This window comes from Eleutherodactylus coqui, chromosome 8 (assembly GCF_035609145.1).
Source record: "Eleutherodactylus coqui strain aEleCoq1 chromosome 8, aEleCoq1.hap1, whole genome shotgun sequence".
NCBI lineage: Eukaryota > Metazoa > Chordata > Amphibia > Anura > Eleutherodactylidae > Eleutherodactylus > Eleutherodactylus coqui.
Window position 1 is genome coordinate 65,368,410 of NC_089844.1, and position 24,537 is coordinate 65,392,946.

The following is a 24,537-nucleotide window of genomic DNA, read 5'->3' on the forward strand; positions in this document are numbered from 1 at the left end:
GCTGCGGTAGAGAATTGAAGAATTCCTCTGCTGCATCTGTCACAGATATGGCAGATGTAGCAGCAGGGAATTCTTTTAACTAGCAGGGATGAAGGAAACAACTGCCGCATGCGGCAGATGTGTTCTTCATCCCCGCGGGGGTCACGGCAGCGGCGGAGAGGTAAGTATTTTTTTTTTTACACTAAAATCTTTCTTTTTCAGGGAAGGGCTTATATGTAAAGCCCCTTCCTGAAAAGAATGCAGAGGTGTCGGCAGAGCATTGTTTTCAATGGAGCTGCCGGGAGCAGCCATGGCTTCATTGAAAACAATGCATGCATTCCCAATTGTGCACGCATGTCCTATCTTTGCAGGCACACACCTCTAAAGCACGGACATGTGCACACAGCATAGGGAAGGCAATTTTGCACATAGAAGCGTGTTTTTGTGCGTGCGTATGCACGCACAAAAACACGCTCGTGTGACGCCACCAGACCCCCATACTGCACACTCCAGCAACTGACTATAAAGATATATTCACACAAAGCAGATTTATTGTAGAAATCCCTGCAACTGAAAATCAATTTCATTTCTCTGAATGGAATAAATGCATGGATTTCTGCAAGTCCCATTCAAGTGAGCAGGACTCAGTGTATTGCTTTGGATGGTAGCTGTAGCTTGATAGTTAAAATTAATCAGTAGTGCAACAAAATTTTTTTTTGTGTAACCCAGGCCTTAAGGGGGTTGTCCCAGTTGTAAGCTTCTGATGGCTAGGTCATCAATAGTATATAAGCCTAGGTGGCAGACCCCTGCTGATCAGCTGTTCTCTGGGCCGGTGTGCTCATCTACTGAGCTGCAGGAAGCAGACAGCTCCGTTCTCACTGTAGTGGCCAGGCTTGGTATTGCAGGCAACGTTTCCACTGAAATGAATGAGAAGTTAGCCTGCAATAATATGAAGCCTGGCCAATGTAGTAAGAAAAGAGCAGACTGTTTCCTGCAGAAATCAGCTCAGTTCATGAGCACATAGGCCCAACAAAAATCTGATCTGCTAGCTTTTAAAAAATCCTCTTCACATGGTGTGGACATTTTCCACAATGGAACTGCAGCGTTTATGAAAAGCACTGCAAATTGTAAATCTGTATAATGTCTATTTATGCTGAGGAACTCAACCCTTGAAATTCGAGGGTTAAATTCCCCAATTTAAAACCTGGTTAAATCTGCACCATTTAGATGAGTATTTGTCCAGCGTGGATTTCCACAGGAATAGCTGTGGGCATTCAGTTGAGGAATGCCCACTGTGATTTTGTCCTCTTTGAAGGTACCCCTAGGCCACCTTCACATCATCTGTATCTGCTTCCCGCAGTTGAAAACCTGGAGCAAATACACAGCAAATATGAAGGTGCCAAATTTGCACCTAAATGGAGCATATTTGGCCGTGGATTTACTTCCGCAAAAGCTGAAGATTTTAACCCTTACATTTCAATGATTGAATTCCTCAGCAGAAATCCGTAGCATAAATAGGCATGCTACAGACTTTTGTGGAAAATTACCGTGCCATGTGAAGGAGAATTTTTCATGTCGTGTACCGTAAATGCTGCAGTATTTTCGCTGCAATTCCTGCAAGTCCAAAAAAGACAGACAAACTGGAGCAAGTTCAAAGAAGAGTTACCAAGATTGTGAGCGGCCTGCAAGTCATGTCCTATGAGGAACGGTTAAAGGATCTGGAAATGTTTAGCTTGCAAAAAAGAAGGCTGAGAGGAGACTTAATAGTTGTCTACAAATATCTGAAGAGTTGTCACAGTGCAGAGGGATCAGCCCTATTCTCATTTGCACAAGAAAAGACTAGAAGCAATGGGATGAAACTGAAAGGGAGGAGACACAGATTAGATAGTAGAAAAAACTTTCTGACAGTGAGGGTGATCAATGAGTGGAACAGGTTACCACGGAAGGTGGTGAGTTCTCCTTCAATGGAAGTGTTCAAACAAAGCCTGGACAAATATCTGTCGGGGATGATTTAGTGAATCTTGCATTGAGCAGGGGGTTGGACCCGATGACCCTGGAGGTCCCTTCCAACTCTACCATTCTATGATTCTATGAATTCCATAGCATTTAAGTCATATGTGAAGACTGCCTTAAGCAGAGCAGTGTCTGGCGTGTCCAGCTGGTTTCAGTACTGCTGGAGCTCAGAAAGTAGAAGAACTTTGTTAACCAACTTACTGTATAAAAGGAGCTGCAACACACTGTATGACTTCTCATTTAGAACTAGAGATAAACTTTAAAACATGTATGTTTCATATAACCAAATTTTTTTAATATTCAAAACGGGATGAGGCCAAAAAGAGAGGTGAGATATAAAGGGTTTTTTTCTAGATTTCAGGTTGTGGATAAGAAAAAACAAAAAACATGCAAAGACTCCACTAAAACTGTAGTGAAGCCAGACCAAAAAAGGGGGTGGAACAAGCAAATCCATTTTGGTTAGGAATGAAAAATCTTTCTCAGGTGAATATAAGTTTCAGGCATTACAAAAATCATTACAATTTATCAATTACATTGGTCTAAATGGCATATTTGTATGTGAGGGCAATTAGCAACCAAACGTTAGTACATTGACAAACCCTACCTATTGGAGGATCAATTCATTCCTCTTTATTATTAACTGAGAGTCATTTTTAAGCAGATCTGCTCAGTGGTCAACACAGAAGAGATGGGGCCCTGAGGCAACAATATGGAGGGAACTGGATAGGTAGCCTTATTTTTTCAGGTTTTACTACCAAGATCAAGACAACTTGGTACTGGTTTTCCCCCTCCATAACCAGCTCCTCCATGTAATGGATTCCTGCAATCGTCTCCCAATAACACAGAGAATGGTAATAGCTAGGGTTGGGTCTCCTCTCTGGATGAGTTCCCTAGTGGCTACATGAGCTGTCCGTATGTGTACCGCTTTATCTCATAGACTTTTTTATTCATAGTACGTATACATATCTTTTGGTTGGACAAATCTCTTTGCCACCAGCTGCTGTAGTCACATCTACTCAACGATTGGCATCTACATGGCCACATTAGTAATCCAATGGCATCGGTTTGATTTTAACTTCCACCCTAAAATTAATTTTTATCCCTTATCAAATTTTGCCTCATGATCTCCTAGTATTAGTATTCATAAGGAAGTCAAGCCTGAAAATAAATTGCTCATACTGTACCAATCCTCAATCTCTAAATATTTAGTGACTAGAGATGAGCGAACGTACTCGGTAAGGGCAATTTCGCAATCGAGCACCGCGATTTTCGAGTACTTCACTACTCGGGTGAAAAGTACTCGGGTGTGCTGTGGGTGAGCGGGGGGTTGCAGCGGGGAGTGGGGGGGGAGAGGGAGAGAGAGAGGGCTCCCCCCTGTTCCCCGCTGCTACCCCCCACTCCCCTCTGCAACCCCCTGCCCCACAGCGCACCCGAGTACTTTTCACCCGAGTAGTGAAGTACTCGAAAATCGCGGTACTCGAAAATCGCGGTGCTCGATTGCGAAATCGCCCTTACCGAGTACGTTCGCTCATCTCTATTAGTGACTTTTAGCACAGAAATACTTCTAATATTAGGGTTCATGCTCAGTTCTCCCCAGTGCATCCGAGTGATAATACTCCTCCTCCCGCCCTGGCACTCCCATATGTGTGACCAATTTGCAAATTCACACACTATTTCTATTGCCATTTTGAAGCAAATTGCCACCTCTTCATCCAAATAATGCCGATCCTAGAGATTTGTGAAGAAACACCTACACTGCAAAATGACTCATGTTTCCATCAATAAACATGAAGTGCATCTTTGCACGTATGACTAGAAAATTAAACAGATTAATTATGCTGAATAATGGATCTCCAAATAAAGTTCTTCTACCCTTCTGACCTGTATAACAAATATAATTACCTATTTGAAACTTACTCTTGAAAGAGAGTCCACGTATAGATGACCTATATTGCAGTCCAGTCTTGTCAATTGGTTTTCTTCATCATTCACTGCACAGTTTATCTGTTTCTCCAGCTGAAGATAAAAGAAAAAAAATGATGTTTCATGCTATACAAAAAATATAATTCAGGGAAATACCTGCATTAGTAAAAACACCACGAGTGCTTCTACAAGTCATATACATTTAGACTAACAGCATGACTTCAGTGTATCTCAATACTGTAGTCTACCCTTAGCCTTAGTGAGTGATCGAGTGATATTTAATACCTTTCCATAGAGTACAATATCATCATAGGTTGGATTGGCTACCTTAAAAATCAACTCTCTCCGGCAACTTTTTACTTAATTTTTTCAAAACGTTTATTGGGCTTGGAAAGAAACCACATACTGTAAGCCAGAAGTGTGAACAGCATAGTTGTTACTTCTCTGGTAATTGTGATGGTATTTCTCATCACTTTACAGTTAAAGAGGGTGCACCAAGATCAGAAGGATAAGGGACAACTTGTGGGGGTCTCACTGCTGAGACCCACATCAATCTAAAGAATAGGGGTCCCATGTCACCATCATCCTCACTGCAGGCTCACTAAACGCCCCACTCACTGCAGTGAGGAGGAGACTGATGCCCCATTTACTTTCAATGGGACTCATGAGATAGCCAAGTGGCAAGTACTAGAGTATTTCCATCAGCCCTATTAAAATGAATGGAGCTCTGACTGCGCACGCTCGGCTAGTGCTCCATTCATTTTGATATCACTGTAGCGGGAGTAGTGATATCCGCCATGACAGACAGAGTTGGACACAGAACCACGTTGACCACTGAGACCCCCACCGATCAGCAAGTTATCTCCTATCCTGAGGATAACTTATCTAGGTACAACCCCTTTAGCAGTAAATGCTACTAATGTGTTCATATCGATATTCTGGGCAGTAGACATATGTCACTTATAATTTTTATGATTCACTATATTTTTCCAGTGTGTCTGTAAAAATTGTTGACTGGCCATCATTTTTGGGTAAATTATCGAAAAAAGAAATCAGGTTGCCACATGGTTGAGCTTTGACATGTTTTAGGAAATTGACTGGCAGGCATGATTGTGGCAGTGAAAAGAAATGGTAGACAAATGTCCCTACGTCTTTCTAAAAACTATTTTTGGGTAACCATAGAATTCAAAATACATTTTATTTGGATTCTGTTTTCTTGCAACATATCGGTTTAAACACTCTTCGTCCAATCTATAGCCTAAAAGGAACTAGTTCAAAGCTATAATGCAATATAAACGCCATACCTCTCGATGTGTACTAGGGTTGTACATGTACAATTATAATCCATAGAGGATTTATTATGTGTGATTTACCGTACTATCATGATGTAAGACCCTACAGGCAGTACACACAGTACCATGAGTGATGAATAGATACCTCATGAAGAACAAAGAGTTATGGTTTTCTGTCTTGCTTGCCTATTGGGCTATCCAACATGATATGAAGTGTTATTAATGAAGCCATAAACATCAGCTATGATAGCTGAAATCTCATCAGATTGATATGTTGCACAGAGTATATTACCAGATCTAGAACTTTGATGAAGTAGATGCCTTTAGAAAGTCTCATGTGTAGAGTAGACTGATAAGCATCATCCCCAGCATTGTATAGTGAAATATTAATCATTACAGTCTTCGTGCCTCCAACAACAAGATAGGTTTTATTTTCGGATGATCTGCAAACATACATATATCAAGTGAATATGCATTTCCAAAAACTTCAGGATATTACAGAAATGTATTACTAGAAGAGTAATATTAAACTGTGAGGTTATAGGAATATCAGCATTATACACAGTTTTGGGCAAGATAGGCAAGTCATGGTACAGAGGATTTGGCTTGCCCAAGCACCAAGGAGAGGGGCACTGGGGCAAGCACAACTTTTATCACTAAGCTTTTTACACAAAAATATCAGTAGTGTGTTTTTACTAAACCCTGAACAATCCACCACGTTATGTAAAAAGTTAATCACCATTTTACAGAGAACCCGTCACCAGAGCAGACGTAAAATACCCTAGTAAATAATATTGAGTGATCCAAACCGGTAGAACCCTGTTTCCGGTTGAACTATGCTAAAAGCTCGGTTTGGATTTGTAACAAACCAAACTTTTTGCAAAGTTTTAGCCGGGGCAGGGTTTTACTGGCTTAGTTCGCTCAACACTAGTCCTGAACACTGGTGTATCCAAGTCCCATAAAAGCCCTCTGTAACACTGTCAGAATATTATATGGGACTTTTATTGTGCTTAAGACAACGTTATACACAACTTTAAGGGGGGTTTAGTGAACCTCTGGTACTTTTCAAAAGTTAATTCATCACTATTAATAAAGCTACAATAGTGGCAGAAATACAAATGTTAACTGATCAGACATCCAGAATATAAATATTGATCCACTAGCCACCAGGGATATTATTTTTGATTCACTAACCACTAGAGAGGGTATTAAACTTAGTACACACTAGGATATTACTGTTAATATACATGATCCAAACAATGATATTACTGTATCCACTAGGCATAAAGAATATCAATGAACCCACTAGCCACCAGGGATATTATTTATATTATTATTTAACCCAGTGGACACTAGGTTATTATTATATGGAAACAAAGATATTACTATACCCACTAGACACACAGAATGAATATCAATCAACCAGAGATATTGTCAGTTAAGTGCTAGCTACCAGGGGTAGTACAGGGCGATTCAAAAGTAATGGTGCAAAAATAAAAGCTGATTTATTTATACATGAATTGACATACAACAGCCAGAGTGGCAGGGAATGCTGGAAGACCTTTTTAAGTTTTTAATATACCTTTCAGGTGTTTAATATGGGCACCATAGTATCATTATACACCTGATGAGTTTTTAGCCTTCCTCTGGATGAACATTACAGGATAAGGCCTCTTTCACACAGGGGTCAGTGATATCATTGCAAGAAAATCGCAGTGATATGGCCTCTGTGTTCGGTGTGATAATCGCTGCGTTTTCTCGCGGCGATATTCCGATTTTGTGTTGCTATATAGTCAGCAGTGGGGCTACAAAGTCACGTGACTTTGTAGCGCTCTTTTGCTGGGATTTTCGGGGGGCATGAAATTTAAGCCCTACTCCGAAAATAAGGCCTATCTGCCTTTAAAAAAAAAAAAAAAGAATACAGCACCTAAAAGGCGCTGTCCGGCTCGGCCACACGTCTCCTCTGCCTCTCCAGCAGACTTGCTTGTAATTTTCAGCAAATGCTTCCTGGTTTAGAGGTTCAAAATCCCCACCTCCAGGAAGCGCTGGCTGTGATTGGTTCTTGAGCGCCGCGGCTCAGCCAATCGCACAATTTTGTCACACGTGTGAAACCGGCCTAATACATGGAATGGGATGGACCTGGATCTTTTTCAGCCTTATGTACTATGCTACTTTATTATTTATTACCTGTCTAAAAATTAAAGATAATGTTCAAAATGCACTAGTCTTATAGAAGTATATACTAGGATATTAGTATTTATATAATAAATCTCAGAAATGGTATTATAACTGCCGGACACCAATAATATTTTTAACACACTACCAACCAAGGATATTATTTTTGCACAATAGGCACAGAAGAGAGCATTTAACCCTGTAAAAACTAGAATATTTTTATGAATTCACTAGATAACAGCAATTATATTGTACTCTTTTATTCATCCACTATAAACCCCTTCCCGACATGTGCCATACATCTATGGTGCACGTCAGGTATCAGCGTATGAAGCGGGCTTTGGAGCCAAGCTTGCTCCATACATAGCGGGCGTTGGCCATCTTTGACAGCTGACATCTGACCACAGCAGCCATAATCGGAGATAACACCGATGCCGACTGTTAACCTTATGAATGCCACTGTCAATACTGACAGCGGCATTTAAGTGCCAAACGTGGTTACGGGGTTTTAAATGGCCCCCCTGCTATAAGTTGTGGCTAGCAATCTGAATGTCATGGCAGCCTTCTGAAGGCCTCCAGGACTGCCATGAATGATTGCTTATCGAGACTTGCCTGTGGCATGTCTTGATAGATTACTGGTCAGAATAGAGTTCCATGGGGACTAAAAAAATGTAAAAATAAATAAAATAATGTTTTTTTTAATTATTAAAAACCTTTTTCCAGTCATCACATTAGGAGATAAAGACAAGAACATTAAAAAGTGGCATTGCTTCATCTGGAAAAGTCCAAATGAATACAATATTAAATTATTAATCCCACATGGTGGAAGCGCTCAGAAAAAAAATATGTAAGCAATGCCAGAATTGCACTTTTTGGTCACCCATCTCCAACAAAAAACGTAATAAAAAGCAATCAAAAAGTCAAGCACGCTCCAAAATGGTATCAATAAAAACTACAGGTTACCACATAAGAAAACAAGCCCTTCGGACAAGACTATTGATGAAAAAGTAAAAATGTTATGAGGATCAAATGATGGTAACAGAAAGCTATTTTTTTTAAAGCAGTACATTAAAAAAACTATACTAATGCGTATGACACAATCGTACTGACTCACAGAATAAATATAAGATGTGACTCTTACTGTACTGTGAAGGCCGTAAAAACACTCCCACCCAAAAGCTGCAACAATGTTGTTTTTTTCCATTTTGCCCCACTTATAATTTTTTTAAGCTTTCCAACACATGATGTGGCACTTGAAATGGTACCATTGAAAAATACAACTTGTCTCACAAAAAAACAAACCTTCACGTAGCCTTGCCAGACGAAAAATAAAAAAGTTGATTTTTTTTGGAATGTGGTGAGAAAAATAAAAAAGCCAAAAGCAAAAAGGGTTGCAGAGGAAAGAGAGAAGCTAATATTTTAGCCCGATAGATAGCAGGACTTGATTTGCATAAGAAGGCATGATCAAATTATTTACTACTATTTTTATTGGATGATAACCCTCAAAGTAAAATTCCCAAGTGTGCCAGCAAAATGAATCATTATGTTAATGGATGAGACTAGAGACAAGCAGACTAATTTGTGACATTTGTTTTTCAGTAAATTGTTGAGAATTTTACAAGCAAATTATATATAATTAAAATCATCTATCAAACTGTTTTTCTAATATTAAGAATAGGCTGATTAATCAAACTACTAATGACCACTTGTCAGTTAGTATGGGAGTGCTTCTGATGCTCCACCCCCTTGTGAAATAATCAGTCCGCCCCCCTAGTGACATCATCGAGGGTCCTACAACATGTATAAAACACAGACCCTGACCGACAGAAGAACAACAAAGTTAGGGCTCTTGAAAAGGGGAGGTTAAAAATAACAAAATTAGAATACAACTAAGCCGTTATTATCTCAGATACAACTCAGTGGTCCTGACAGAAGACTCCGACCTACAGCCACCTCAGAGATCTAGTGGGCTGAAGGACCTGCGGTGACATCACTGCTGTGGGAGAAGCCATTCTGCAGTTTGGTAGAAAGTACTGTATACTGGATAAACTGACAACAGCTATTACCAGGACCTGTGATGATGTCACCATCATGTGATCACCTGTGTGGGTGAAGTCAGGAATCACGTAACCAGGGGCTCATCACTGTGTCCAGGAATGATGTGTGGAAATCAGGATGGATGTGGATGTAGCAGAGCTGTGTGTGTCATGTGTGTGAATCAGGATAGATGTAGGAGAGCTGTGTGTGATGTATGTGAATCAGGCTGTAACAGAGCTGTGTGTGTCATGTGCTGTGCGTGTAATGCGTGGGGTCAGGATTAGAGATGAGCGAGCACCAAAATGCTCGGGTGCTCGTTACTTGGGACGAAATTTTCGCAATGCTCGAGGGTTCGTTTCGAGTAACGAACCCCATTGAAGTCAATGGGCGACCCGAGCATTTTTGTATATCGCCGATGCTCGCTAAGGTTTTCGTTTGTGAAAATCTGGGCAATTCAAGAAAGTGATGGGAACGACACAGCAACGGATAGGGCAGGCAAGGGGCTACATGTTGGGCTGCATCTCAAGTTCCCAGGTCCCACTATTAAGCCACAATAGCGGCAAGAGTGGGCCCCCCCCCGCACTGTCAGCGTAAAGATCGTTCTCCTCTGCCATAGCTGTAACAGCTGTGGCAGAGAAGAACGATGTTTGCCCATTGAATTCAATGGAGCCAGCAATACAGCAGGTTCCACTGAAAGCAATGGGCTGCCGGCGATCGCAGGATGAATTGTCGGGAAGGGCTTAAATATATAAGCCCTTCCCTGCAATTCATCCAGAAATGTGTTACAATAAAAATATATACCGGCGTATAAGGCGACGGGGCGTATAAGACGACCCCCCAACTGTCACCTTATACGCCAGCAATACAGTGGAGCAAAGAATAAAAATCATTACTCACTTCTTCTGACGTTCTGCGGTGCTCCTGCAGGCTGTCGCTCCCTCCTGGTCCATGGCAGAGCATTGCTTTCTGGACACAGGGCTTGAAATCCCCGCCTCCAGAAACACAGCCAATCACAGCCATTCAATGACATCATTGTCATTGGCTGTGATTGGCTGAAGGCACGTGTGTTTCTGGAGGCAGGGATTTAAAGCCCTTCGTAGAGAAAGCAATGCTCTGCCGGGAACCAGGAGGGAGCGACAGCCTGCAGCAGCACAGCAGAATGTCAGAAGAAGTGAGTAATGATTTTTATTCTTTGCTCCACTGTATTACCGGCGTATAAGGTGACAGTTGGGGGGTCGTCTTATACGCCCCGTTGCCTTATACGCCGGTATATATTTTTATTGTAACACATTTCTGGATGAATTGCAGGGAAGGGCTTATATATTTAAGCCCTTCCCGACAATTCGTCCCCGCGCACGCCGGCAGCCCATTGCTTTCAGTGGAACCTGCTGTATTGCTGGCTTCATTGAATTCAATGGGCAAACATCGTTCTTCTCTGCCACAGCTGTTACAGCTGTGGAAGAGAAGAATGATTTGTCTTCTATATGTTCTCAATGGGGTCGGCGCTGCTGCCGCCGGCCCCATTGAGCGCATATAGAGAAGAGAACAGAAATCGCAGATCGCACATAGGTGCGATCTGCGATTTCTATGGCCTTAAGAAGGACCGTTGGGGTTCTTGAAACCTAAAATACTCCTAACACTCTCCCTATAGCAGCTCCACCAAGATACCACTTTCCCTGAACTAATGTCAGAATGCATCTGTGGCGAGCCGCGGGAGGGGCAGATTTTAATACTCGGGTGACACCTAATCTCGCCAGCCACTCACTGCAGGGGGGTGGTATAGGGCTTGAACGTTGCAGGGGGAAGTTGTAATGCCTTCCCTGTCTTTCTATTGGCCAGAAAAGCGCGCAAATTTCTAAAGGGAAGAAAATGAAAGTAACCCGAAAACCGCGTGGTACTCGTTACGAGTAACGAGCATCTCGAACACCCTAATACTCGAACGAGTATCAAGCTCGGACGAGTATGCTCGCTCATCTCTAGTCAGGATGGATGTAGTAGAACTGTGTGTGTTTTATGTGGGGATCATAATGGATGTACCATGTAGCAGTGTAATGTGTTGTGCCTGTAATGTGTGGAAATAAGGATGGATGTAGTAGAACTGTGTGTAATGTGTGGGGATCATGATGGATGCACCATTTAGCAGAGCTGTGTGTCTGTGTGAATCAGGATGTAGAAGAGCTGTGTGTCATGTGATGTGTTGGCTCAGGATGGATGTAACAGAGCTGTTTGTGTAATGTGTGGGGTTAGAATAGATGTACTAGAGCTGTGTTTGTGATGTCACTCATACAGAGATAGCTGTCAATCACTGACAGGACCGCCCATTGGACTGTTCTGCTCAGAATGTGCAGAGGTTTTAAAGGAATAAAATACCGCCCATTAAACTATCTATCATTCTGCTGAGCTCCTCCTGCTCTATAACATGCAGTTTGGCCCGCTTGTTCCTGCTGACAGGTTCCCTTTAAATCTTCTATGAAATGAATAATAAAAAGCAGGTTTGGGATTAAAGTGAAATACAGATGTATTTAATTCATTTTACTAAGGTAAAAAAAAAACCCATGCAAATAAAAATGACATTTATAGAATGATCTGGCATCGAACCAAAACATTACTCATTGTACACCTTAGGGAGGGGAGCTGGCACAGACATAAGCAACAGAAGGTGAAAGCACTGCATAAACAGCTAGGTTCCAAGACAACAGCAAATTAGAGAGAAACATATTGCTAGCACTGTAGCAATTAAATGTCAGGGTTTTTTTTTCAGTGCTTATTTATATATATTTATTGCATTAAAGCATTGTAGCCGAGAGTGTGAAAAATCACCTTTCCAATTAATAGGGTATATTTACCTACAAGAACAGATTTCTTTGAAGTTACATTTATTTAAAGTTTGAAATCCATTCTCAGTTATGACTACAGAGTACACTGAGCATCTATTACTGTGTACAGTTATAGAAATAACTATTAAATAGGCAGAGGCAGCGCAAAAGTATTCAACCCCTAAAAGAGAACAGATGTGTTTGCTTTATAAGTGGCACTTACATTGATTCTATCTACTACAAGTCACTTGGCTTTTTTCTCATTTATTTGCCTGTACATTTTTTAGAAGTACAATTTTAGAGGGTTGAATAGTTTTACAAGGCACCGTATAAAGGTAATGAGCAAATAGATGGAAAACTGGGATAAACAGGATAGGAAAAACTATGCAGAAATGAAATTTATTGGAACGCTTCCATCAACCTTGCGTAGAATTAGTCTTTTTGCTAGTCTAACTGCAGGTCTCTAAGCACCCGATGGTTCAGCCAAAGCTTACCAAGCTGCTGCAGAAAAAGAGCAGCAAATATATTATGCATATATTATATATCATTCACAAACCTTAAAGGAATATTCCCTTCTCAGCTAGTTATTCCCTATCCACAAGACAGAGGATAATTTGCTGTTCGGGGGGGATCTGACAACTGGGATTCCCAACAATCCTAAGATTTTATTACCAGCATGGCCTGATGTTTTGACAGTGGTGTCCGCACATGCGCACCTCCGCTTCATTATATTCAATGGAGCCACCAAAGACAGTTGATTTCAAAAGCTTAGCTATCTCCAGTGGTCCCATTAAAGTGAATAGAGTGGAGACATGAATGTGCGGCTAGGATTGTTAAAATTTCAGAATGTGCTGGGGTGAAATTTGAGGATCAGTGGGACTTGCAGTTGGCAGACTGCCACCAATCAGCAAGTTATTCTCCAATCAGTGAATAGGGAATAATTTGCTTAGATTAGACGACCTCCTTAATAACTTTTTTTTTCAGAACTGGAGACATAGAATACAAAGTAGAATGAAGCACGGTGGCTCAGTGGTTAACATTATTGCCTTACACTGCTGGGATTCTGGTTTCAAATTCATCCAAGGGCAACATCTACATTGAGTTTATGTGTTCTGTCTGTGTCTACACGATATAAGTAAAATAAATATATCTGAGTGGCTGGAAATGTTTCCTGACTTTTAATGAACCCAATAGTCATCCTCTCTAAGAATCCTTTAAAGGCCCTTTTACACGCAAAAATAATCTTTCAAAGGACTGAAAGATTTAGCGATCTATTTGCATAAAGTTTTAATGTCCATTAACACTTTATTGTTTTCATTTGCATGTAAAAGGACCTCCATGATTTGTTTGCAGAGCCCAGTGTATTTTTAAGGGCCTTTACTGGGAATGTTATCACTCAGATAATTATTAGATTGTGCAAACACAGCCAATGATTAAACAACCAAGGATAATTTGTTTGCATATTGTTTGCCGTTCATTTTATGCATGTATTTAAGCCTTACGATAATCGGCCCATGTTCGCAGGTAGTCGCTGATCTATGAATGACTGCCTGTTTACTCTGAATAGAGGCCAATTGCTGGAAGAGATCTCTGGCGTGTTCCACCTGCATTCAATGACCGACTACCACTCTTGTGTGAAAGCACAGGAGCAATAATCTTTGGGATGACTCTTGGGTGCTAAGTGCCCGATAGTCATCCTGTGTAAAAGGACCCTAAGGGTGCATTCCCACGAACGTATATCGGCTCGGTTTTCACGCCGAGCCAATATACATTGTCCTCGTGGGCAGAGGGGGGGAGGATGGAAGACTCAGGAGCAGGAACTGAGTTCCCGCCCCCTCTCTGCCTCCTCTCCGCCCCTCTGCACTATTTGCAATGGGGAGAGGTGGGGCAGAGGCGGGGCTAATTATCGAACCTTAGCCACGCCCTGTCCTGCCTCCTTTCATTGCAAATAGAGCAGAGGGGCGGAGAGGAAGCAGAGATGGGGCGGGAGCTCAGTTCCTGCTCCTGGCTCTTCCATCCTCCCCTTCCTCTGCACATGAGGACAACGTATATCGGCTCGGCGTGAAAACCGAGCCGATATACTTTCATGGGAATGCAGCCTAAGGGTCCATTTACCCCAAACAATTTATCATTTGAATGAGTGAACAATGCCAGACTTCACTTGCTTGCTCATGCAGCCTATTTATACAGGCAGATACATTGTATTCATGATGGGGATCCCTGCAGTTGGACTACCACAATCAGCAGTTGATGACATATCCTAGTTATATGCTGTCACTTCCTACAGCTTCCTACTTCAATAGAAGTCTTCAAACAAAGGCTGAACAAATATCTGTCTGAGATGATTTAGTGAATTCTGCACTGAGCAGGAGGTTGGACCCGATGACCCTGGAGGTCCCTTCCAACTCTACCATTCTATGATTCTATGCTTGTATGTAGAGGTTGAGTTTGGGCGATCTCTGTTCCCGGGGGTACTCTGATCAGCTGACATCTCAGAGAAGTGCCCAGTGAGTGGTCACCCTGTCTTGTAGAGGGGGTTTCCAAGCAGAGAACCCCTTTCAGGACATCTGTATGTTCTAACATGGTATATAAATATGAACTGCCTAAAGCAGACAACCCTTTTAATATCCCTCGAACTTTCTTGTTTCTATAAATGAAACTCATATGAATTCCTCACAAGACATCAAAATGCAAATATGTTCTATGGTGACCTACATAAAAGTGATTTAAAAATAGTAAAATAATCTGATGATCAGCTGAGCTTGCTCTATGTATATTACTGTAATGCCATCCCTGAATAATAAGACTGCCGGATGCCAAGACAAATATACATTCAGCACAGACTGTATTATGCAGAAACGGAATAAAGTAGTCTTTCTTATACCTCACCTTGTAGACTCCCCGTAAGATTAATCGTACCAAACAATGTGATCAATTTATGCTCTATAATTCTTTATCTAACCTAACTAGCACAGGAGACTCATTCTTTGCCCTAAGGGAGGTAAACCTGAGCAGTTCTCCGTCTATGCCCAGGTGCCAACCATGTGTCACCTTGTCATTATTGGCACTGTGCAGTGAATAGCATAAGTCTATGTGCAAGTATCTTTCAGGCAAATTCACTTGGGGCTGGTTTACTGCATAAAATTTCCAAAGCAAACCTACAGACAATCTGTAAGACGAATCTGTTGCAGCCGTGCTGAGGCCTGCACCTTGCCTGCAGGCCAGACCAGGTTTTGGGTGTGCCCTTGCTTCTCCAGGAGCTGAGGGGTGTGGTAGCTGCAGGAGGAAGGTCAGTCAGCACCTGGTGCTGAGTAGCCTGGCTCCTATTTAAACAGCTCCAGCACTATCTCCTGTGCTGGTCAATCACTTCAGTTGCATTTTGGACAGCGACGGAGCAACACAGCTTGGTGGAAGCTCTCCATGCAAGTTAAGTTCTTTTCTGTTTTGTTTGGTTCTGTTTCACTTTATTTTGTGCTAGGGCTCCCTGATAGGGACTTGTTAGTGGCCAAGGCACGCGTGCTGGCTCGCACCTGTCAGAGTGATCGGTCTGCCGAGTAGGCAGGGCCCCCTCCCGGGTTAGGGGACTATAGGGAGAGTATTCCCCATAGGGTTATGTTTCCTTTGCACAGTTGTGCCTTTGATTTATGTTATTGAGGTTGCAAGTCCGGAGGACGCAACAGAATCAACTCTCAATAGTGAGGATTTTGGTGCAGATTTTTAACAGAACCCTGACTTGTCCTCTTGTGTGGACTATTTCATTGAACCACTTAGCTATCTTGGTGTTCTACACTGATAATGGATGGATGAATACTAATAATGGCAGCCACGGTCGTAACCATTTAGGGTATATGGAAAACAGGGTAACAATTCCAATGGACACTGTAATAAAACGTCCATAAGTTGTAGTCATAGACCATCTGGTACACACAGAGAAGACCAAGATCATGCAAAAACATTAGGACAGAGTATTACAATATTAATACATTCTCAAAAACATATTTTCAGGTATGGTCATTTCTAACCCTTCTCAAGATTAGTGGGATTCCCAACAGTCAGACTTCCACTAATCAGCAAGTGATATCATATGCTAGCAGTGGAGAATGTCACAGTATGCCCCGATAAAGTGTGAAGGACAAGTAAAAAGTTCTTAAAGATATTCAAAAACTGCTGAAATTTATGGAGCATAAATTGGGATTTCCAGACACTATAGTTTATCGCAATGCATGGCTATGATTTGACGATAGCCATGTTCCAATAGAAAGCTATGGGGGATGGCTCACTGCTATATCTCACCTTAGTGGCTGTTTTACAGACATTATTTCCAAGTCTTCGGATGAAAATAATTACAAAATCTCCCTAGGTTATTGTCTGGTCTTGGTGTTTGCTCTCCATGATTTATTTTATCCTAACGCAAGAACAAAGGAAGCCAGCGGTATTTATGATAAGCCTGGGATAACATTTCCTTTTCAATTAAGTCTAATCCTTCTTCTAACTGGACGCCATTAGTTGGCTGATGTTCTGCTGATAATGCAGTTATACAGGGCAAGTGTGAATGTGTGATTTCAATGAAAAGCATATCACTCCTCTACAGTGCCTGGAAATGTCAGCCTGTTAGCACTTGCTAATTGACTGATAACCGCTACTGATGTAATTGTTATCTATCTACCAGTTTAGCCTTGTCCATATTATTACACAGACTAATCTAAGCACTTCTCTTAGGCTGCTCACACACAAGCGTTAAAACGCCATGTTTCAAAAATGCCAAAGAAAAAAAGATATCCACTCGGTCTTCTCCTTTTCCCAAATGTACAGTATTTTGTGACTAGCACTATAGGGAGAATAAGGGGGTGGAGATTAAATAAATGTCTCCTAGGATGGATATGCAAGACTTTTTTTTACCATTTGGATTACAATAGTGGGGCAGGATGAAGGAAAAGGTAGTTATTGTCATATTTATTATTTTCATGACCTTTTTAAGGATATTGCTTTATCACCATCAGTAGAGTTGTCGTATTTATGAAATAAAGCTGCCAACACTACAGTCCCATCATGGGCCCTACTAAAGCATAATAATGAATGGAAAGGAAGCATAACCACCTTGGAAATTGTGTATTTATTTCATTTGATGCTACTGTTCTCAGTAAGACAAAATAATCTTGAAGATATGATATCTTTTAATGGACCACTAACTGAAGTTAAAGAAAACAAAAATTATGATGACTGCAAAAAGTGGCCAAACTCAAATCAAATAAGGCCATAGGATATGTGTGAGGCTTTATCCTCCTTCGTTCAAAAATTGACCAGGCTGGAGAATCTATGCCACATCGTAGGATAGCATTGGCCCGAAACGCAATGCTAAATATGGACAAAATCTGGAAAAATAGGGATACCGGCATAGCAAATGAATGCAGGATAGTGGAAACCACTGTTTTCCCCATAGCCATGTATGGATGTGACAAGGAGGATTGATGTATTTGAGCCGAGGTGCTGGTGAAAGCTGCTGCGTATGCCCTGGACAGCAAGAGTAACAAACAGAGAAGTCCTGAATCGTATAAGACCCAATATATCACTGGAGGCCAAGACGACCGGGCTCAGACTCACGGATTTTGGCCATGTAATGTGAGCAGAGTCACTAGAAAAATCTATAATGCTTGGACAGATCAGTGGCAAAAGAAGACCTGTCCGCCAAAGGACACGATGGCTGATACTGTCAAAGCTGATACTGGCATGGATATCAGACAATTCCGAAAACCATGGAGGGAGCTCGCATTTAGGGTCGTCGAGTGTCGTGAACAACTAAACGGCTAAGAACAACAATGGGTAACAAAAAGAGATGATGTTACTACAAGTTAACAAGTTACTTAGGCCTCTTCATCAGGCTTATAATAGAATATATGGGAAAAAGTGTGTGTGTGTGTGTATATATATATATATATATATATATATATATACACATATATACATATATACACATACACATATACATACACACAATTAAAGAAATTCAAACTAGAAAAACTGAAAGAATGATCGAACTACTTGTGGCTGAGCCAAGGTCGTAACATACTGTAGAACACATGAAGCTTGCTATATTAAAAGCCACCTTCAAATCCCATAGACACTTGGGGGGTAGTATGGGAATGAAAATTTATGACCATTAGAGATGAGCGAGTGTACTCGTTAAGGCGAATTACTCGAGCGAGTATCCCCATTTTCGAGTACATGCCTGCTTGCCTGAAAAGCTTCGGGGGGGGGGGGGGGGGGGGCTGCGGGGGAGAGCGAGGGAACAGGGAGGGGGGGGGGGAGATCTCTCTCCCCCCACCACTCCCCCCTGCTCACTTCCGCAACTCACCGCACACCCCCGCCGGCACCCAAATCTTTTCGGACGAGCAGGCATGTACTCGAAAATGGCGATACTCGCTTGAGTAATTTGCCTTAACGAGTACACTCGCTCATCTCTAATGACCATCCTTAATACTATTATAGTATGAACACAGGTTTGAATATAGTGGGGGTATTGAACGAACATCAATTTAGAGACCATAAAACTTTTGTGCCCTGTCTATGAACTAATTAAGGATTTTCTCTTCGGCTCACCGTTTTTTCTGTTTAAATGTGAATTAATCACACCATGTCTCTCTGCAATTCCTGCTACAGGCCTGATGAAGGGGCCTAAGTAGGCTCAATTGCCTACTGTAACATGATTTATTATTGTTAAGGCCAATTTACAGGCAATGCTTATTTCTCAAAATTTGTTGAAACGAGCGAAAGTGAGTCATAATCGTTATGTGTGAAGGCGAACTTGTCGTTTATCGCTGAGTTTCAACCTGAAAAAAAATAGTAATTTTTTTGTTCGGTTCTTGTTAGGTTTAAATAACATTTGTCTTTCAAACGACTTGAGGGGAGGGGTGATTGTTTGCACAGCTACGCACAATGACTCCAGCCTTAGTAGACAATGGCTTTTCTTTACACTAATTAAAAACCTCCTGCCAAGAGATTCTTCACATGGCCACCTGAGCAAACAACATATACAGCGTTTACACAGCTAACAAGGGAAATAGTGGGGATTTCAAACGATTATCTTTACGTGTAAACGCACAACATTCGAAGGCAAAAAAGTTGTTAACTTGTTTGTTTGAACGACAATCATTGTGTATAATGGGGTTTTAGCCGTTAACAGGCTTCATATCTACAAGATTATTTTGTTTACAGAGAACTAAAACATTTTGCTCTACTGGCTAACAAGGTATCAATTTTTTAAATTTAATTTGAGGCACAGAGATAAGTGGCTGTCAAGTACCCCTTATCTATTAGAGGAGTAAGGCTGCATGTCCACGGGCGTGATTCTGCCGGCGATAAATTGCCAGCGAATCACGCTGTCTGAAGCTTTCCATAGCGTTGCTATGGAAAGCACAGCCGTGGCATCCACGAGCGGAGAATCATAGCAATTCTCCACTCGCGGGATTCAAATCACAGCATGCTGCGATTTGCCACGATTCTCCTCGGTGAGCCTATCTGTTAGATAGGCTCAGTGCGGAGACCAGTCAGCTGTCTCCTGCTCCCCGACCGCAGCTCCCGCGGCGGCGATCTGCCGCAGGATATCGCTACACCCGTAGATGCATATATTTATATTCCACAACACTTCCGCTCGATTCAACCCAAACAACCAATCACTGTGAATCAGCCAACCCAAACAACCAATCACTGTGAATCAGCCAACCCAAACAACCAATCACTGTGAATCAGCCAACCCAAACAACCAATCAGGTTGTGAATCGAGCAGAAGTGTTGTGGAATATAGATATATGCCCTGTGGACAGGCAGCCTAAAGGATCAAGCAAATTAAAATGCAATCTGCTGGTATAACTGGGGCATTGGCCTGGAGCCATAGACATTGGACCATGGATGTGAAGGAGAAAAACTATAATTAAAAGCCCCCTGTTTTACTAATGTCACTACATTCTCATTTTATAGACCATTGGTCAGATCCCAAGGGTGGGCTTAGTCACTCACTCACTGAGGGGCCATAAATGAACTTTGACCAGACAAGACTTCTTTTATCCTGATAGTCAGTTGCTGACTGTGTAAGGGTGAAAAGTAAAAGACCACGTCTGCATGTATGAATGTATCCAATAGAATTAATCTACAAATGTCAAGCATCCAATCGGTACTTAATGTATAATGAAGAAGGTATATGTATAAAAACAAAGAGGGGCCGTCCCATTCAGTGAGCATTATCTTGATTTGTGCTGAAATTGCTGTAAGCCCGGCTGCACACAGATGCATTTGAATTGCGGAATCTGGGGGGCGCGTCCGCTTTCGGGTTCCACAGTGAATACCGTCCAAACTCCTTTTTTTTGCACACAAGTGGAAATCAATTGCGATTTTCTGCTTACGGATTAAAAAAATCACAGCATGTTCTATTTTTGTGCAGGCTCCGCACGAATGGCTTCCATTGAAGTAAGTGAAAGCCATCCGACCCATGGCCCTTCCACCATTGACATTGCGGAAAGGTTGGGGGACCTGCATCATCGCCTAGCGATGACACAGGAAAATCTGTACTGCGCATGTCTGACGGCAAGCCAGCCGGACTATCTGCAGCACAGAAGTCCGCCTGCACATGACAAGCAATGACAGATCCGCGGGGTCACCAGCCGGACACTGGATGCAGGATCCAACCCAGTTGTGTGCAACCGGCCTAATGCTTCTGTTCTTCCTGAAGACTCTGCCTTCAACAGATGGATCCCCAATGCAAAAACTACTGCAGCCTGGTACTGTCGGTATATAGTCACCAGTTATACACAGCATGAAAACTAAGGGCTTGTACAGCAAATACAGATATTATATATATTTCATATCAGCATATAATAAGATCCCCTTTTTAGATCCTTAGTTGGTAATTGTCATAATATATGCTATACATTGAAATACAACACGTTTTAACATATTTTGTTAGACATTACTGTTATAGCTCTGATATGATCGGCCTTGACTAGATTATTCAAAGCCCACCGTCCTCGGAGTTCACTTTATCTTTTGCCATAACCATAATTAGGCACTGCAGACTGAATTTTGGCAAGCACCGACCTCCCCATAGTTATTGTCAAAAATGTTGTAATCCAATTTTTTTTAAACAAATGAAACAAATATTAAATCTTCTTAAAATAGTCAAAACATAAAGCAGCAATCTGTGTTTTACAGAACTTTACAGACTGAACTTCCATTAAGCTGAAGAAAAGCAGACGGCATAATAATGGATCTACTCACCCCGGAAAGTAAACTTTTCCTGAGATCTGTAAATCAGCGGAGCAGTTTGCCAAGGCGCAGTATCTTGCAAAAGAAACCTGCCAAAAAGATACATACAGCACATATTTAATGAGAAACTCTAGGCCTCACGCCTTCTTGGGTTTCCAAAATATTGTGAACCTGGAGAAATACAGCAAACCAAAGTATGGCACCACGTTACCCAGAAGACGCTACGTGTTGGTAAATACTGTTAGAGAAGTGATGCCTTCTTAGGTAACTAGAAAAATTATATTTTTAAACTTTTAGAGCACAAAGACCCCTCATCTGGTGGGTTAACACATGAAGCGCTGAGAAATGCCCAACTTTTAAATGATGCTACCTTAAGGCTTTGTACATGGGGTGAAACATCATTAAGATAAGCCAGAAGAATAAAAGGTAGGATTGTGTATTGGCCTTTTTGCACAGCACGATTATCGTTCAGAATCGTTGAGATTCATGCGTTTCCGCGAAAATCTGAACAATAATCATCCCATGTAAACGCTTGCAGCGACTGAATGAGAATTTTCAGTCATTCGTTTTCTGCATGTAGAAATCTGAATGACATGTCGTTCGGTGTTAACAGCAGTCATTCACTTTTGAATGACTATCTGCTTACTGTGAATGGAGGCGGGGAGAGAATGCTACCCGGCCTACTCCACCTCTATTCTGGCTACGTGTGAGTGAGGTCAGTGGTACTCGCTCCTGTGTAATGGCAGAGAAACGAGCATCACTGGGACAAGCTGCCGGGCATTCTTTGCCCAACAGCTTGTCCCATGTAAAAGGATCATATGTAGAAGGAGCGATTATCATTCTTCTTGTTCCAAACCCTGCGCCGCCGTGGGGTTTTGAATGATAATGAGCCCATGTAAAGGTATGCAGAAACTAATTGACTGGACAAGAATCATCCAGTCGTTCAGTTTTAACCCCTTCCCTCCCCATGACATAAAGGTACGTCATGGAAGCGGGGTACTTCCCGCAAAATGATATACCCTTACGTCATAGGGATAGCGCAAGATCATGACAGACCTCGCGCTATCCCGCAACGGGAGACGGCTGTTAGTCATATCCGGCCTTCCGCTGTTAACCCCTTCCCTGCCACGATCTGTGTCAATCCCGGCATGAGAGGGGTTCACAGAGGGAGCGCGCTCCCTCTGTGAAGTTGCCTGGCTCTCAGGTATAGCCTGTGCCTGTGATCGCTGTATAAGCAATAAGGCATGGCAGGACAGAAGTTCTGCCATGCCTTATCACAGCGATCATCAGTGCTGTGCTTTAAGTCCCCAAGAGGGACATAGATGGTGTAAAAAAAAGATATTAAAAATGTCCAAAAAAGAAAAATGTAAAAAACAAAAAGTAAAAAACCCATCGCTCTTCTTGAGCAACTGCTTACCGGTCCGAGCAGGCTTGGGGGGGTGGGGGGCGGTGGTTGTGAGCGGGGAGTGACGGGTGTTAGCAGGGGGTAAAGAGAGAGAGAGAGATCTCTCTCACTCTCCCCCCCCACTGCCGTCCCCTGCTCACCCCCGCAACCTGCCCCCCCCCCCCCCCCCCGAGCCTGCTCGGACCAGTAAGCAGCTACTCGAGAAGAGCGATGCTCGTTTGAGTAACTGCTTTATCCGAGCATGCTCGCTCATCTATAGTTAGTACATCAGAATCCATGCATCATTACTTGTAAAGTTTACACGCAAACCATGTTACATAATATTACTATAATGAAGCATAAAAAAATCTAAGTACATTACATTATTTTGGAGCAGTTGTGTTTACGATCGCTCTACATTTTCTCTATAGTAAATTGAAAGAGCCGTGGTTTTCCATGCAAGTCAAATGTTATTAATTAAGCAACAGCAAAAGTGCCATCTGCCATCCATGATGTATGCCACTTCATAGAAAGCTCTTACAAATTACTTGACATATTTTGACAAATACAATGGTCTTGTACTGGCAGTAGTGGGCTCATTTCACATATTCCAAACATTCCCTATTATAAACAGCACAACAGTGACAATCTATTGAAGATTCTGAAAAATAGAGAATTGTCAGACATGGAAATTCTATAAGAAATGCAATAAAAAATTATGATAGTGGACAGCCTTATTTTATAGCTCCTTAGACTGGACTCCATTAATGCAAGTTTCAAATATAGAATTGGTGTACATGAAAAACACAGTCCAGTTCAACTTTTATCATGTAACCGATACTCAACAATTCCAAAAATTAATTATGTCATCAAATACAGACCCCCTGCTGGAGTACCTGAAAATTGCACAAAAATCTAATATTCAAATAAAACCATTGGGGAGGTAGGTCATACATATAAAGTGACTAATGATGTCAGGAAAACAACCTGGTAAAGCAATAAATAGTTCAGCATATCAATTATTTGGTATGGCTGGAAATACCATCGCTAGTAGTCAATGAGGCTAGTTATTTACTATAGGGGTCTAACTTTTTGGGCAGTAAAATAATATTTCAGTGATTTACAATATATTGAAGGGACTTTTAAGTATTGTCATTAGTCATTGATGTTTGATTAGTGGAGCCTAAAGCCCCAGGACCAATGCTCATAAGCAAAACTTAAAGGGCCACTCAATTGTTTACACAGGCACAGCAGCTCCTCTGTTTGCCTACCCATGCCTTGTATTTCAGCTCAGTCTCATTTACTTGACAAATATGGCATCAATTAATAAATTGTACAAAAATGACTTATCACTTATCCACAGGATAGGTGATAAAAGTCTGATCAGTGAGTGTCTCACCCCTGATATTCCCACCGATCCCAAGAAAGGAGATACCCCTCCTCCTCCTAGTGAGCTCGCTGCACCCCCTACTGTGAGGAGAAGGTATAATGGATTGGCAGTAGTGAGCACATGGCGTCACTCCATTCATCTTCAATGGGACTGCCAGTGATAGCTGAGCCCTTGAAATGAGCTATTTCTGTGATTCCTATTAAAATGAATTTAGCAGTTCAATGCCGCACATGCGTGACCACCACTTCATTTAGTCTGATAGCACTGTGAGTG

At 41.8% G+C, this 24,537-nt stretch overlaps 1 protein-coding gene across 1 annotated transcript in view; it reads right to left on the minus strand.

The window, feature by feature from the left end:
* Positions 1-24,537, minus strand: part of ITGA4 (integrin subunit alpha 4) — a 142,013-nt gene that overhangs the window by 15,325 nt on the left and 102,151 nt on the right. Inside the window, exons 17-19 of the mRNA XM_066575759.1 lie at positions 21,503-21,579; positions 5,500-5,650; positions 3,910-4,008 (exon numbers count right to left, since the gene is read on the minus strand). Coding sequence (XP_066431856.1) covers positions 3,910-4,008; positions 5,500-5,650; positions 21,503-21,579 — 327 coding nt within the window. The remainder of the gene's footprint in view (positions 1-3,909; positions 4,009-5,499; positions 5,651-21,502; positions 21,580-24,537) is intronic.